Source organism: Alnus glutinosa, chromosome 4, assembly GCF_958979055.1.
Source record: "Alnus glutinosa chromosome 4, dhAlnGlut1.1, whole genome shotgun sequence".
NCBI classification, from domain to species: Eukaryota; Viridiplantae; Streptophyta; class Magnoliopsida; order Fagales; family Betulaceae; genus Alnus; species Alnus glutinosa.
In genome coordinates, this window is record NC_084889.1 from 33002547 (window position 1) to 33018866 (window position 16320).

The 16320-nt window shown below is 36.1% G+C and overlaps 1 protein-coding gene across 3 annotated transcripts; it reads left to right on the plus strand.

Moving 5' to 3' along the window:
- The first annotated feature begins 1704 nt into the window (after positions 1-1704).
- On the plus strand, positions 1705-15596 carry LOC133866993 (disease resistance protein RUN1-like). 3 transcript variants are annotated; one of them, XM_062303664.1, is made up of 5 exons: positions 1705-2217; positions 3049-4147; positions 5926-6198; positions 6296-7272; positions 15331-15596. In XM_062303664.1, the coding sequence occupies exons 1-4, from the start codon at positions 1721-1723 to the stop codon at positions 7202-7204; spliced, it is 2778 nt and encodes a 925-aa protein (XP_062159648.1). In that variant the 5' UTR covers positions 1705-1720; the 3' UTR covers positions 7205-7272; positions 15331-15596. The 3 variants fall into 3 exon arrangements, with proteins under 3 accessions (XP_062159648.1, XP_062159649.1, XP_062159650.1); XM_062303665.1 differs by having other exon boundaries at positions 15378-15596; XM_062303666.1 differs by lacking the exon at positions 15331-15596 and adding an exon at positions 14975-15106.
- Positions 15597-16320: the final 724 nt, after the last annotated feature.

Consider the following 16320-nt stretch of genomic DNA (forward strand, 5'->3'; position numbering starts at 1 on the left):
GGGAACCAAAAGAGCTTTCTTATCCATTATTTTAATACAAAATATTTCTCTTTCCTATCTCATCTTTTTGCCTTTTATTGAGAATTATGTTGAAATTTTGTGAAAAATGTGAGGATAGGTAAGAACTTATATTTGTAAAGAAATAATATTTAATTGATATAAGGAAATATAAGAGAAGCTATTGTAGATTACTGTATTTGGATAGGAAAGTAAAAAGTAGTTTTTTTTTCTTTAAATTTAAAAAAAAAAAATTAAAAGGAAGCTGGTGTGAATACTCTAAAGCATAACTTATGAGTATGACATGACAAGCACCCGAATGTAATTTTGAAGACATGGGTGCTCATTGTTTTAAGATATCTAGTAATCATCTAGCAAAATACATATTTTATTATTATATTGTAATGCGCATATAAAGTTCTCTTGAGATAATGATTTTTTATGTAACAAATAATATTAAGTTCATTCGAGACTTTAACGATATGAAGAAAGGTGAGATTTTGATCCTACCATAACAATGAAATACCCAATACACTGGGCCAGCCCAAATCATGAGTAAAGGCTCAGAAGCCCTAAATTTGGGCCTAATGGATTGAACATAAGCCACAAGCCCCCAAAGCATAGAGAACACTATGAATAAATGTCACGTGGTTATGCGGCGAGTGTCACGAGAACTAATTAGTTTTCAAGCCAGGTTTTGAGAGACTTGTATTAGAGCACTAGTAGCAGTTACCCTATATTGATTCCTTTTCCTATATTTAGGGAAAATTTTATGAAAAACATCAAAAAACCTCCCACAGCAAATTCCCTATATTTAGATGAGGGGGTTGGGAATGAATAGTGATTCCCAATGTATACATGTCTATTATTCATTCCCTATGTATTATTTTAATATAAAATAAGTACAATTAATTGATATGGGGAAGAGAGAAAAAGTAAGAAAGAGAGAAAAATAATAAAATAAGAGTAAAAAAATAATATTTAATTGATATAGAGAAAGGTAAGGGAATCTATTGTGGGATATTTTTTTATAGAGAAGTAAAAAGTAGTTTTGTTCCTTAAATATAGGGAAAATGGTTGGGAATCTGCTGCTAGTGCTCTTAATAGTTACAGGTCCACAACAACACTCTTTTTAATATTACAAGAATCTATTAAAATGAGTTACAAATTGAATAATAAATAATCTCAAATTGGTGTGAAATTTAAATTGCATGAGAGAAAATATTAGTCTAATTGAAAATTGTCAAGTGGTGTAATTAGTAGCTTGAACTCAACTCTTTATCTCTCACATATATATTCTATGGGATTGAGACCCGGTATAGTTGTATGTCCGGATTGTTTGCCGTTTAATTAATTAGGTAAATAATTGTGAGAGAACCTATCCGAATAGTAATTATTGAGAATCCGAATCTTAATTGGTGATCACTAATATCAACTCCTTTCCATACTCCAAGTGTGATCACCTTGATCCCTTTCCCATGAAAATGGGTTAAAGACATATGAACGGATACTTTAAAATGTTGATTTATTATGCTGGGCATGAGTCATGACCTCAACCATCCATTCATTACGTCCCAAAGTCTACGGCCTGAGCCGTTGGGCATTGACCTTTATGCTTGCCCCCAATTAGGTGTACCTTCCTCTTTGTCCACATTGAAGATAAACTAATTAAAATAATCCTCCGTTTAGCAAAAAACAACCATTTTCTCTTGCAACTGCTTCCATGGCCTTCCACAGAGCTTCTTCATCTTCTTCTCCCTCCTCGTCTTCCATTCAGGAATGGGATGTGTTCTTGAGTTTTAGAGGTGAAGATACTCGTACAACTTTTACTGCCCATCTATATGATGCTTTGCACCGAAAGGGAATTAACACCTTCATGGATAAAGAGCTTAGAAGAGGAGAGAAAATTTCACAAGCAATTTTCCAAGCTATTGAAAATTCAAAGATTTCGGTCATTGTATTCTCTAAAAACTATGCATCATCCGACTGGTGCTTAGACGAGCTAATGAAGATCCTCGAGTGTAGAAGAACAAGGAGGCAAAAGGTTCTGTCGTTGTTCTACCATGTAAATCCGTCAGAAGTACGGCATCAAACCAATAGTTTTGGAGAAGCATTCGCTGAACTTGAAGAAAAGTTTAAGGGTGATGTAATGAAGGTGCAGATATGGAAGACAGCCCTAAAAGAAGTGGCCGATTTGTCCGGGATGCCTTTGGAGAACAAGTATTTCTAACCACTTTTGCACATTTCCTTCTAGATTGTTCCAGATTTTTATTTATTTTTTATTTTTTTCCTTATGATAATGGGGACTTGTAGTCACTGGGAGGATAGAGATTTAGGGAGGAGAAGATTATCCTTATCCCTTACATCATATGTGATGATCTAGGAAAAAATGTTAGTTAGATATGTGTTATCACTCTTAAAAATTAGTCAATTTAAAGCTTTTTTCTAAAATCTATTATAAAGCTTAGTTTCACCTAGTTACTTAAGCAATGTGAGATTTATTACCCATGAGTATCTTTATAAACCACTCGCTTTATGTGTGCTATTCATCTATTTTCAATATAGAACTAGGGTGTTATAAACTTCCCCCATAAACTCTTGACGTCCTTGTCAGAGCCATGTCATGTGGTGCTCCAATACTATATGGCCTGGCGTTAATATGTGGCTCTGATACTATTTGTAACGACCTAGGAAAAAACGCTAGTCCGATCTGCGCTATCATCCCAAAATGACTAGTCAATTTGGAGTTTTTTTTTTCCTAGAATCTATAATAAAGTCCAATTTCACATAGTAACTACGCAATTTGAAACTTCGCATCCATGAGTATTTTTATAAACCACTCACTCTATATGAGCTATTTATCTCTTTCCAATATGAAACCGAGGTGTTATATCGTAATTCATAGCATACCATTGTCATCTCTTGCGGAGAAAAAAGAAATCATTGTATTTATATCATATTCTATATTCTTTATATTGCGAAAGTAACTCATTAGGTGTTTTGTTTTTATTATTATTTTTTTTTTATTTTTTTATCTTTTTGTTTTGGTAGGAATGAACCTGAATTTATTCACGAAATCATTGGATGGGTGAATTCGATATTAGCAAGAAAGATATACTTTCAAGTTGCCCAGTATCCAATTGGAATAGAGTCGCACGTAGAAGATGTGAAGTCGCTTTTAGATATAGAGAAGAGGGACTGTACATGCATGCTGGGGATCTTTGGAACTGGTGGAATTGGTAAGACAACCATTGCAAAAGCCGTCTACAACTCGATTGCTTCACAGTTTGAAAGTAGATGTTTTCTTGATAATATTAGAGAAACTTTTGGCCAAAAGGGTATGGTCCATTTGCAAGAGAAACTTCTTGATAAGATCCTAGAAGATTCAAGTCCAATGGTTGACAATGTTGATCAAGGAATTACTTTGATAGGGCAAAGGCTTCACCGAAAAAGTGTACTTCTAGTTCTAGATGACGTGGATCATTTAGACCAATTGGACAAGATAATTGGAAAAGGTGATTTGTTTGGTTTAGGAAGTAGAATCATCATAACAACAAGAGATAAAGATTTACTAAGTAAGCATAAAGTTTTAACCTATAAGGTGAAGGAATTGGATGACAATAAAGCTCTTCAACTGTTTAGTTGTCATGCATTTGGTAGAGACAAACCTAATGATGGTTATGTGGAAGTCACTAAAGATGCAGTACATTATGCTGGAGGATTGCCACTAGCTTTAGTGGTGCTAGGCTCGACATTAAAAGGTAGAGATATGCTTTATTGGAAAAGTAAATTGGGCGAGTACAAAAAAATTCCTCACATTGATATTCAAAAAAGACTTAGAATAAGTTTCGATGGATTGGATGAAAATGCGAAGAATATTTTTCTTCACATTGCGTGTTTCTTTAAAGGAAAGAATGTAGAATATGTCAAAAAAATACTACTCTATTGTGGTTTCCACTCAGATAGTGGTATTGAAGAGTTAAAGGATAAGTGTCTCATAACTCAATCGTTTCGGGGAATATTGGTGATGCATGACTTGCTGCAAGAAATGGGTAAAGAAATTGTTCGACTGGAGTCACCCAACGAACCTGGTGAACGTAGTAGGTTGTGGTTTCATGAAGATGTTCGTCATGTCCTAAAAGAAAATACGGTAAGACTTATGTGAAAAATACTTTATAATTTGCATTTGTTTCTTTTTCATAAGTTAAGCTACTAGAAAAATATTATTCATAAAAAAATAATAAAAAAAGCTAGAAAAAAAATATTGAGTTTTTTTTTTTTGGGAAAAATATAGCCACACAAAGTAACATTTGTGACCGTTTGATACATCAAATTACCATTTTGTATTAAAAATGCCACTGCATTAGTGTTGACTGTCAGTTTGGATGGAGAAGGTTATGTGCTATGACCAAAATATTTCAAAAATGCCCTTATTTCATCATTAAAAAGTCAAATTTACCCTTAAAATACTGAACTCCAAAAAAAAAAAGAAAGAAAGAAAAACACAAGAGGCTGAGAGGTGGCTCGCGAGCCACTCCCAACTCTCTAGGGTGGCTTGGCCACTTGGAAATTTGGTTTTGAGAGTGGTTCAGCCACCCTTGGGTTGCTCTCTCTCTAAGTGGTCATGGGACTACTTTTTCATCTAAATTGACGGTCATCTCTAATAGAGTGACATTTTGACATAAAATGATAGTTTGATGTATCAAACTGTCATGGATGTCATTTTGTTGGATTTTTTTTTTTTTTTTTTTTTTTTTTTTTTTTTAAAAAAAAAAAAAATCTAATAATTGAGGGGGCTTTTTTCACACACAGAGAATGAATTTAATTTCAAACCCAAATGAAAAATATACCATAATTTTTTTTTTTTTTGACATGAAATATACCATAATTACATGCAATAGAGTCCGCCTGTTTAATTGGTTGTGTTTTCATAAAATCATTTGTAAACTTGTTTCAAATAACAGGGATAGTCTATTTATCAGACCTCTCTTGAGATTTACAAAATAAAAATTTTGTTTGATATTTTACAAAATAACAATTTTACTTGAAGTTAGATGTTATTGGGACTTCAAGGTTGAATATGTATGTAAATATTAGTGATGCTCATAATAGAAGGAGAACATCTAAGCTTAATCCCACCTCGAGAAAAAAAAAAAAAATTCCAATTAGGAGTTTTAAAGACTATAATGAACTTTTTTTTTTAAGAAAAAAGTATGTAGAACTTAGAACTTATTATTTATGAAAAAAATATATTTTTTTCTTTTTAAAAAAACCAGCCTCCATGAGTAGAGGTCACCCCTTCAATGGAAGTGGCGATAGAGACCCACCCCCTGCATTCCTCTCACAGAGGGAGGGGGGCGGGGGAGACCCACTTCCCCCCTTAAAGTGGAGGGATGGGGGCCACTTGTGGAGGCCGACGTCCAACAATTATTATTATTATTTTTTTCTTGTTTTAAAAACACTTTTTCATTTTTGGTTTTTAAAATATTTTTCATTATTAACCAATGTGTTTCTATTTGTGGACCATACATACAACATTTCTCAATGTTTACTTTGTTAAGAAATCTTTTAAAAAATATAAAATCAAAAACAAAATTTTGAAAACTTTACACACATACTTTGTACACACACTCACAATGGGTGTGTAACCTATGCATCTTGTACACACAATATTGTACAGACATTGTAAGAATGTTATGATTAGTTACTTTAGGACATTCCAATAAACAAATTACTCATTTTGAAAATCTTAAAAAAAAAAAAAAGCAATATAGGAAGACAAACTGATGGAGTATACACTTGTTTGTTTTTGCAAAGTATAATATACACAAACAATACTAGAATTATAGTTCTACCAAGTGTTAAAATATGGAGAACTTTATGTTAGGATTTTGCAAGTACACTTAACTATATACATTGTCTTGCTAGGGAACAAATAAAGTTGAAGGCATATTGATAGATTTTCCTGCACCAAACCTAATACACTTGAGTCCCAAAGCTTTCAAGAAGATGAAAAGGCTCAGAATGTTTATAAATTGTAATGCACGCTTTTCTGGAGTGTCTAATTTTCTCCCTAATGAGTTAAGATTGCTTGATTGGCCTGAATATTCTGGAGAATTTTTGCCATCCAATTTTTGTGGAGAGAACCTTGTTGAGTTAAATATGTGTTATAGCTACCTCAAGGAATTGAATGGACTCCAGGTAAAATTAATTATTGTTTTTAATATTTCTTGGTTTCAATTATGTTGTAAACTTATTTCATAGTTCAAACTAAGTTATTTTCTCTTTTTCTTGACAGAATTTCCAAAATATGACAGCTATGAATTTCTCTTATTGTCGATTCCTTAAAAAAATTCCTGATATTTCAAGGATTCCAAATTTAGAGATATTATATCTTGATGGTTGCAAAAATTTAGTTGAGGTTCATTGTTCTGTTGGATTCCTTGATAAGCTTGTTGATTTGAGTCTTGATTGCTGCTATAATCTTAGAATTTTTCCAAGAAGCTTCAAGTTGAGATCTCTAGAACGTCTTGTTGTTGGGGGTTGCTCAAGGCTTAAGAACTTTCCTGAAATTGAGTGTCAAATGGAGTATATAGAGTATGTTAAGTTTGTATTTACTGGTATAGAGGAATTGCCTAAATCCATTGGCAACTTGGTTGGAGTTAAAACATTAAATCTAGGTGGTTGCACAAACCTTACGAATCTTCCAAATAGCATTCATCAATTGCAAAATTTAGAGTACTTATCTCTCAATGGTTGTACTGGTATAAAAGAACTATCTTCATCCATTGGGCATCTCGCTAGGCTTAAAAGGTTATCTCTAAACAATTGCACAAACCTCAAGAATATTCCAAATGGCATTTATCAGTTGCAACATTTGGAGGTCCTTACAATGATAAATTGCAAGCAACTTCGAGAAATTTTGGGGATTCCTTCAAATGTACAATTTGTGATGGCGGAGGGGTGTGTGTCATTAGCAATTTTTTTAGAAGAAGTTAGAAGACGATTCAATCGGTGCCCACAACAAAAGAGGCATTCTTCGCTGCTGAGATGTGAGAATGAAATGATACTGAAGGTACAAAATCTTGAGCAAAGTCAAAAGGTGAGACATGAGATGCTTCTCAACAGTCAACACCCTTGTGATGGACTCTACCAACATGGCAAATTTGCTAAGGATTTCAGATGTAGAGGATATGCCTCTTGGTGAATCGCAATTACATCAATCAAATCGCCCCCAGAACTTGAGAAAGAGTCACTCGCTTGGGTTATAATAATGTAAGTGCTTGACTTATTTAGGCTCCTATTTTCTTTTTTTTTTTTTTTCATTACAAGAGAATTTTGGTTGTACACATAATATTATTGCTTCTTACCCTTAGAATTTCAATGCATTGAGTAGAAATTAATATTGCTCAAGTGAATGAACCAGGTTGTGAAACCAACTACACCATGCTTATAATCCACGAGCCATGTTAGTTTCACAACCTGGCTCATTCACTTGAGCATTTTTATTACCCCTTGAAATTAATATTGATTTATTTGAGGGTCTTGTTTGTCCTTCTATAGTTTTTTGGTTTATAATAATTGGGTTATAAAGGCATCAGCAATGACGAATAATACTGGAGGACAGCCATATTTCGGGATTTCTTTTTTCTTTGGGTTTGTGTTGATAGAAATAATTTAGACATGAATTATTTTAACCTAACATGCGCAGCGGAAAAATAAAAGCAAAGTAGAGTTTCGGCATACCTCCGGCCATTGTTGCTCAAGCACTTTCTTCAGAACTTCTAGGAACAAATATGAGAGATCTTCTAACCTATGCCTATTGCTTGATGGCTGTACTGATGGTGTACACAGGCACTCTATTTATAGGCTAGGTCAGGGACCCTCAAAATGGTAAACACCTTAATTGTCTCCTTCCATCAAGGAAACAATATCGTTAATTGATTTTAAAATCAATTAACCGATTCCATATTTACGGTAATCTAAATAAATAGAATTAACCATAATACCGATTCTATATTTACGGTAATCTTAATTAATAGAAATATCTTTAATACCGTATATGTTTATTATTAAAATAATAAACATAATAGACACCGTAAATGTGATATAAAGGCCACAACCAAAAAGGAATAATATATACTATATAAATATAATATATATTACATTCTCCCACTTGGACTTTATAACACATGACCATATGGTATTAGGTTCTTTAGTTTTGGCCAATCTTTTATGGAATCCTCCAACTCAGTTAAGAAGTGTTTCACACGAATCATGGCGGTAAAACCATTATAAAAGTAGGTTGTCCCTTCCATGTATCACAATGTAAACCACTCCTTACATGAGTACCTTATGGATAATCAAGCTTTATGAATGAACTTCCTATAAGTCATTCGGGTCCAACTTTATTTATCCTCATGGATAAAAATTAACAAATGTGCACAATAAACTTTATTTCATTAACTTTATGTCTATAGATCAAAAAGGAGTACAAAGTGAATCAACAAGTCCCATATGGTCCACATGACCTTTAAACTGTTTTACCGGTAAACCTTTTGTCATGGGGTCCGCAACCATTGATTCTGTACTAATATGCTCAATAGAAACTTCATGTCTCTTAATGTTATCTCTAACACTAAGATACTTGATGTCGATGTGCTTACTTCTGCTTCCACTTTTGTTATTCTTAGAGAAGAAAACTGCAGCAGAATTATCGCAAAAGATCTTAATGGGTCTTGCTATTGAATCGACAACCTTTAGTCCACCAATGAAGTTTCTTAACCACAATGCCTGTGTAGTGGCTTCATAGCATGCAATGAACTCTGCCTCCATGGTAGATGTAGCAACTATAGTTTGCTTGCTGCTTTTCCAAGATATAGCTCCTCCAGCTAGAAGAAAGATATATCCTGAAGTAGACTTTCTGCTATCTATACATCCAGCAAAGTCTGAATCCGTATATCCAAAGACCTCCAAACTATCAGCTTGTTTGAAAGTCAAACTGTAACCCTTGGTTCCTTGCAAGTACCTCATGACCCTCTTGGCAGCTTTCCAATGCTCTAATCCCGGATTACTTTGGTACTGTCCCAGTATTCCAACCGCTAATGCAATATCAGGTCTGGTGCAGACTTGAGCATACATCAGGCTTCCCACTGCAGATGCATATGGGATACTTTTCATTTGCTGTTGTTCCAACTCATTTTTGGGACACTGGTCTTTACTGAATCTTTCTCCTTTAGAAATAGGTGCCACACTAGACTTACAGTCACTCATCTTGAATCTCTCTAAAACCTTTTCAATGTAGGCCCTCTGAGACAGTCTTAAAACTTTCTGTTGTCTGTCTCTGTGAATCTCTATGCCAATGACATAAGAGGCTTCACCCAAATCCTTCATTTCAAAGCTTTGAGAGAGTAACTGCTTAGTTTCATGTAGCAAACCTAAATCATTGCTTGCAAGTAGAATATCATCTACATACAGGACTAGAAATATCACTTTACTCCCACTGACCTTAAGGTATATACATTGATCAACAAGGTTCTCAGTAAATCCAAATGAGGTAATAACCTTGTGAAACTTAATATACCATTGACGGGAGGCCTGTTTTAGTCCATATATAGACTTCTTCAACTTGCAAGCTTTCTTGCTATCATCATCGAAGCCTTCAGGTTGTTTCATATAAACCTCTTCATCAAGATCCCCATTCAGGAATGCTGTTTTCACATCCATCTGGTGTAACTCTAAGTCAAAATGAGCTACTAATGCCATGATTATTCTAAATGAATCCTTCTTTGATACTGGAGAGAAGGTTTCATGGTAATCAATGCCTTCCTTTTGAGTGAAACCCTTGGCCACAAGTCTAGCCTTATATCGTTCAACATTACCAGAAGCATCCCTTTTGGTTTTGTAAACCCATTTGCAGCCTATGGCTTTAGCTCCTTTTGGTAAGTCAACGAGATCCCAGACTTGGTTTTTGGCCATGGATTTCATCTCTTCCTTCATGGCATCGTACCATAATGTGGAGTTATCCCCACTCATGGCTTGTGAAAACATACTTGGATCATCCTTAGGTCCAACATCAAAGTCAGACTCTTGGAGGTATACAACATAATCTGTAGAGATTGCTGGTCTCCTTATTCTAGAGGACCTTCTTAATTCTACTTCCTCTGCATTTTGCAATGGGAGAGTAGATTCATTCTGAACCTGTTCTGTATGAGTTGGTTGTTCTAGAACTGGTTGTGGCTCAGGAGGATCAAATTGATCTCCTTGTTCTTCATGAGCCGGTTGTTCTAGAACTGATTGTAGCTCAGGATAATCAATCTGATTTTCCCTGAATACAATCAATCTTCCTCTGTGAGGAGGAGATCTGGCCAACTCTCGTGCTTCCACTAATTCTATCCTTTGTGGATGAGCACTCCCACTAGGTTCAGCATCCTCTAGAAACTTTGCATTTATAGACTCAACAATCCTAGTACTATGAGAAGGACAGTAAAACCTGAATCCTTTTGAGTTTTCTGCATAGCCAATAAAATAACCGCTGGTTGTCCTTGGGTCAAGTTTCTTCATGTTCGGATTGTAAATCCTCACTTCAGCAGGACAACCCCATATGTGTACGTGATTTAAACTTGGTTTCCATCCAGTCCATAATTCAAAAGGTGTCTTGGGGACAGCCTTGGATGGAACTCGGTTTAATACATACACGGCAGTCTTTAAGGCTTCACTCCACAAAAATAAAGGTAATTCAGAATTACTAAGCATGCTTCTGACCATGTCCATAAGTGTGCGATTCCTTCTTTCTGCAACACCATTTTGTTGTGGTGTGCCAGGCATTGTGTATTGGGCAACAATACCTTCTTCTTGAAGGAATCGCGCAAATGGACCGATCATTTGTCCCTTTTCTGTGTACCTACCGTAGTACTCTCCGCCTCTATCAGATCTTACGATCTTGATTCTCTTTTCCCTTTGTTTCTCCACTTCCACCTTATAGGTTTTGAAGGCATTGAGCGCTTCAGCCTTGTCATTTAGGAAGTAGAGATACATATATCTCGTATGGTCATCAATAAAAGATATGAAATATCTTTGACCATTGAGGCAAGGAGTAGAAAAAGGTCCACAGATGTCTGTGTGTATGATTTCTAGAATCTCAGAACTCCTTCTGGCACCTTTAGTGGTCTTGTTGGTTTGCTTTCCCTTTATGCAATCCACACAAGTACCAAAATTAGTAAAGTCAAGAGTTTGTAAAACTCCATCGCTTACTAATCTTTTGATTCTCTCTATGGAGATATGTCCCAATCTCCTGTGCCATAGCCAAGCGGAGTTCTCATCTACAAGGTTTCTCTTTATGCCAATATCAGTATGCAACGATAAATAATTGTTCTCAAAGTTGGGATCTAAAGAAAGTTTGTATAGACCATCAATTTTTATTCCACCACCAACAAAATTATTATTTCTAAAAATACTGAAAATTGAGTTAATAAACCAAAAACCGTATCCAAATACATCAAGTTTTGAAATAGAAATTAAATTTCTAGAAAATGATGGAATATAAAAAACATTCTCAAGGTCTAGTACATATCCAGTTTTCAAAATAAGTCTGTAGGTCCCAACTGCTTCGACCGGTGAGAACAATTTATTTCCTGAGTAAACACGTTGCTCACTTCTTATCGGCTTCCTTGTTTTGAGAAATCCCTGCAATGTATTCACAATGTGGATTGTAGAACCAGAATCAATCCACCATGTATTGCAAGGAGCCTCAACAAAAAAAGATTCATGGCATACAAAAGAGATGAGATTACCTTTCTTTTCCAGCCATTTAATGTATTTCTGGCATTCTTTCTTCATGTGCCCCTCCTTCTTGCAAAAGTAACAAGCATCCTTATTGCCTTTGACTGACAGCTTGTTTCCTTTCTTGGAGTGGTGGGCAGCCTTGCCTTTCTTAGTCTTTGCTTTAGTACGAGCAACCAAGTGAACACTTTCCGGTTTCTCGTGTTTCAATCTCTCTTCCTCTTGAACACACATGGTCAAGAGTTCATTAATTGACCAGTTATCCTTATGTGTGTTGTATGAAATCTTAAAGGGACCATACTGAGGAGGAAGAGAGTTGAGAACCAAATGGACCAAGAAGGATTCGGAAATCTCAACCTCAAGGGACTTTAATTGAGCTGCTATATCCCTCATTTCCATGATGTGCTCACGCACACCTTTGGAACTGTCGAAGGCTTGACTTGATAGTCTCTTCATTAGAGTGCTGGCCATGGCTTTAGTTGAACTCACAAACTGTGCTTCAACGGCTTTCAAAAAATCCTTAGCCTTAGAACATTCGGGGATAGAACCCCGAATGCCTTTGGCAATGTGAGATTTCATAAACATTAAGCTGAGGCGATTGGATCGCTCCCACCTTTCATGTTTAGCCATCTCTAGTGTAGTACTAGTATCCGTTAAAGCGGGTGGTTCATCCGTCCGGAGTGCCATGTCTAATTCCAAACACCCTAATGTAAAGAGTAAGTTCTCTTTCCATTCAGCAAAATTATTGCCATTGAGTTTTGGAACATGAAAAGTACCGTCAAATAATCCAGCAGGTATAGCTGCAAGAACCAAGGAAAAACAAAACTACTTAAGTGCTATGAAGTTACTTTAATTTAAATCAGCCAATGCTAATTTAAATAGTAAATTTCAACCTACCTTTGGGCAAAGGTTGCATCACGCATGAAATTTACTCCTTATTAATAAGACCAATAAATTTAAAATATTAATAAATAAAAATTCCCCGTACCTTTGGGCAACCGAGATAATTTTTATTTTTAATACTAAATTTATTATCTTATTCTAATTAAGTCATAAAAATAAAAACCATCCCTTTGGGGATAGGTAATTAAATTTATGAGTTAATTACAATACGATGTTAATTTTTCCATATGAAGTTCATATAATTAAACTTGATGCAATTATTATTCAAAATTGAGATGCTTTGGCTCTCTCAAATTATCATAATAATTGCGACTTCATTAACATCTAATAACTTTATAGATGCCCACAAATGACCCTAGGAACAAAACAAACCAACACGTAAATGAGGTAAACAACATTCTCCAAGGTGCAAGCAGATGAGCTCCCAGGAAAGTGAGGGGGGTCACACCGGACACACTTAAATCCCAAGACTTTCCTTGCCAGAACTTTCCCCGACATTGCATTCTCAGATAGCGTCATAAACCCACATTAACATATTAGGTTTTGCTAATTATCCCTTAGGTCTAGGCATCAAACAATTTATAAATATACAATTATGTATTAAACAAATTATTTCAATACATAATAATTTAAACTTCAACCCTAATAAAAGATATTAAGATAACACACTAAGCTTATAGCCTAGCCTAATGGTTTAGAATGTGGCTTTAGGCCCTTTTACACTAAGTGAACCCAAGTTCTAAACCCCATAAAGCCCCTTTTTTTTTTTTTTTTTTTTTTTTGGTTGAACAGGCCCAATTCTGGATTGGGCTGACCCGCGGGTCAGCCCACTTAATGTCAGGTTGGGTTCATACGGGTCAGCCCACTTGATGTGGGATTGGGTTTTAAACCCTACCCGATTAACAACCCGACCCGACCCGTCTTTTTCAAGATGGGTTGAGAAACCCTAAGGCTAGAAAAAAGGACCCAGCCGCCGCCCCTGTCCTCTCCCGCCGCCGCCCCTTTCTGCCGCCCCTTATGCGGCGGCCAAGAGAGGCCGCCGCCCTTGACGACCACGGCGACCCTTGTGGGTCGCCGTGAGCTGAAGAAGCAGCGGCCAAAGGGCCGCTGCTGTTTGGGACAGCAGGAACGGCGACCCAAAGGTCGCCGTTCACTGCACAAGCAGCGGCCGAAAGGCCGCTGCCCAGGATGCCGAAACGGCGACCCAAGGGTCGCCGTTTCCCGCAGAGGCAGCGGCCGAGGAGCAGCTGCCCGGGTACTGGAACGGCAACCCAAGGGTCGCCGTTTTCTGCATTAGCAGCGGCCTTTCAGCCGCTGCTTGTAGCACCGGAACGGCGACCCCAGGGTCGCCGTTTACCCAGAAGCAGCGGCCAAGGGGCCGCCGCTTAGGTGCTGGAACGGCGACCCAGGTCGCCGTTCACTGCAGGAGCAGCGGCCTTTCGGCCGCTGCTTGTGGTGCCAGAACGGCGGCCCAAGGGTCGCCGTTTTACTGTAGGGGCATAAAAAATGGCAAGCATAGGGGTTTCCAGCAGGGGCAAAACAGTCATATTAAACAATGAACAGTAAATCACAGAAATCATGCGTTTCATCACAGTATCATAGTATACACAATATTCTGAATTGCAATATTGTGTGAACAAAAAATGATGAATAATAACAAATAATAATAAACCTTATTCAATATTGACAACAAAAAAATATTGGATTCAATATTGATAACGCATAGAAAAATTGTATGCTAAGCAAAATAGCACAGAGGTTGGCTCTGATACCACATGATAGAAATAATTTAGACATGAATTATTTTAACCTAACATGCGCAGCGGAAAAATAAAAGCAAAGTAGAGTTTCGGCATACCTCCGGCCATTGTTGCTCAAGCACTTTCTTCAGAACTTCTAGGAACAAATATGAGAGATCTTCTAACCTATGCCTATTGCTTGATGGCTGTACTGATGGTGTACACAGGCACTCTATTTATAGGCTAGGTCAGGGACCCTCAAAATGGTAAACACCTTAATTGTCTCCTTCCATCAAGGAAACAATATCGTTAATTGATTTTAAAATCAATTAACCGATTCCATATTTACGGTAATCTAAATAAATAGAATTAACCATAATACCGATTCTATATTTACGGTAATCTTAATTAATAGAAATATCTTTAATACCGTATATGTTTATTATTAAAATAATAAACATAATAGACACCGTAAATGTGATATAAAGGCCACAACCAAAAAGGAATAATATATACTATATAAATATAATATATATTACATGTGTGTTATGCAGGATTCCTGATTGCTTCAGCCATCATAAAGAGGTTTCAAATACTAATTTGTGTTAAATAGATATCAATAAGCCTGTACATTTAGTTTCAGAGAAGACAAGATTTGCTTTATATGCTGTTATTGGAACAGAGCATCTACAAGATGGGATTTGATTCTTGTACAACACCAATACAACAACTGTACAACAATCCCTCATATGAGGGTGGGCCCTAGTATGTGGGACCCACCCTCATGTGAGGGATTGTTGTACATTTGTTGTATTGGTGTTGTAAATCTAACATTTTCCCTACAAGATATGCATTATTTTTGAATTCTCATTGAGATCATTTATTTTGGTCAACGAATCCATTTTTATAGGTACCCCCTATATGTGTATAATTCAACCGACTTAGTTCAACTTTCAGAGAAGCCGTGATGGTGATGGTAATGACGACGACGACGACGACGACACCTTGGAATCCAATTGGTACCTACAACAAAAGAGGCAATCTTCTTCCTCATTTTTCTTCTTTGCTTGCTGCCTAATTAGTGACCAACCATGTTGTTTATAGGGGACGAAGCGGTTATTTAGTTAAGTTTCACATTTGCATTGTGGGACTTAAAATTTCTAGTTTAATTAGTGTCTGAAGACTAATCTGTTAAAGTATTTATTAAATGATTAAATTTACGTCTTCTTATCAGCTTAAGCTTTTAGGATAAGTGGTGATTTAACATGCATGGTATAAAAACAAAGGTTTTGAGTTTGAACATTGACTTCATCATTTACTTCTCATTTCAATTAAATATTCCACGTGTTGGGTCTTACTTATTAAAAAGGGAGTTTGAGCCCATACGTGAGGGGGAGTGTTAAAGTATTGATTAAATGATTAAATTTATCTTTTTCTATCAGCTTAAGTTTTTGGGATAATTGGTGATTTGACATAATCACCAACTTTTTAATTAATCAAACGAATTTGGAGAAAAAAATATTATGGTATAAGTCAATTCGATCCAAGATGGCGATATGGAGGACACTAATGTCTACGTGTCTCTTCACTGACATTCCGTCTGAATGGGAGAAGGTTATAATTTGGAGCATTGCTAAGCTCTGGGGGAAGGGTTTACAGACTAGTCTTGGTAAACTTTGTTTAGGTGCATGCATTTATCATCATTGGCAACAAATAAATGCTTTGGTGCACAACAACAATTTGAGAATTAAGGAGGCTATTGTTAAACAGATTACATAGGAAGTTTGTACTTGAATCCTTGCTAAGGGATTTTTTAAGAAACTAAATAAATGTATAAAGTTTGTAATTAGTTGAAATTTACAAAAGTTTCTGGTATAGGTGTGTTGTTTTCCAGTAGTAA

What these genes read in the sequence shown, in the direction of transcription:
- LOC133866993 (XM_062303664.1), top strand. Translation starts at nt 1,721, where the DNA reads ATGGCCTTCCACAGAGCTTCTTCATCTTCTTCTCCCTCCTCGTCTTCC. An exon ending in ATGTCCTAAAAGAAAATACG is followed by an intron (nt 4,148 to 5,925) that starts GTAAGACTTATG and finishes TTGTCTTGCTAG; the next exon opens with GGAACAAATAAAGTTGAAGG. An exon ending in AGGAATTGAATGGACTCCAG is followed by an intron (nt 6,199 to 6,295) that starts GTAAAATTAATT and finishes TTTTCTTGACAG; the next exon opens with AATTTCCAAAATATGACAGC.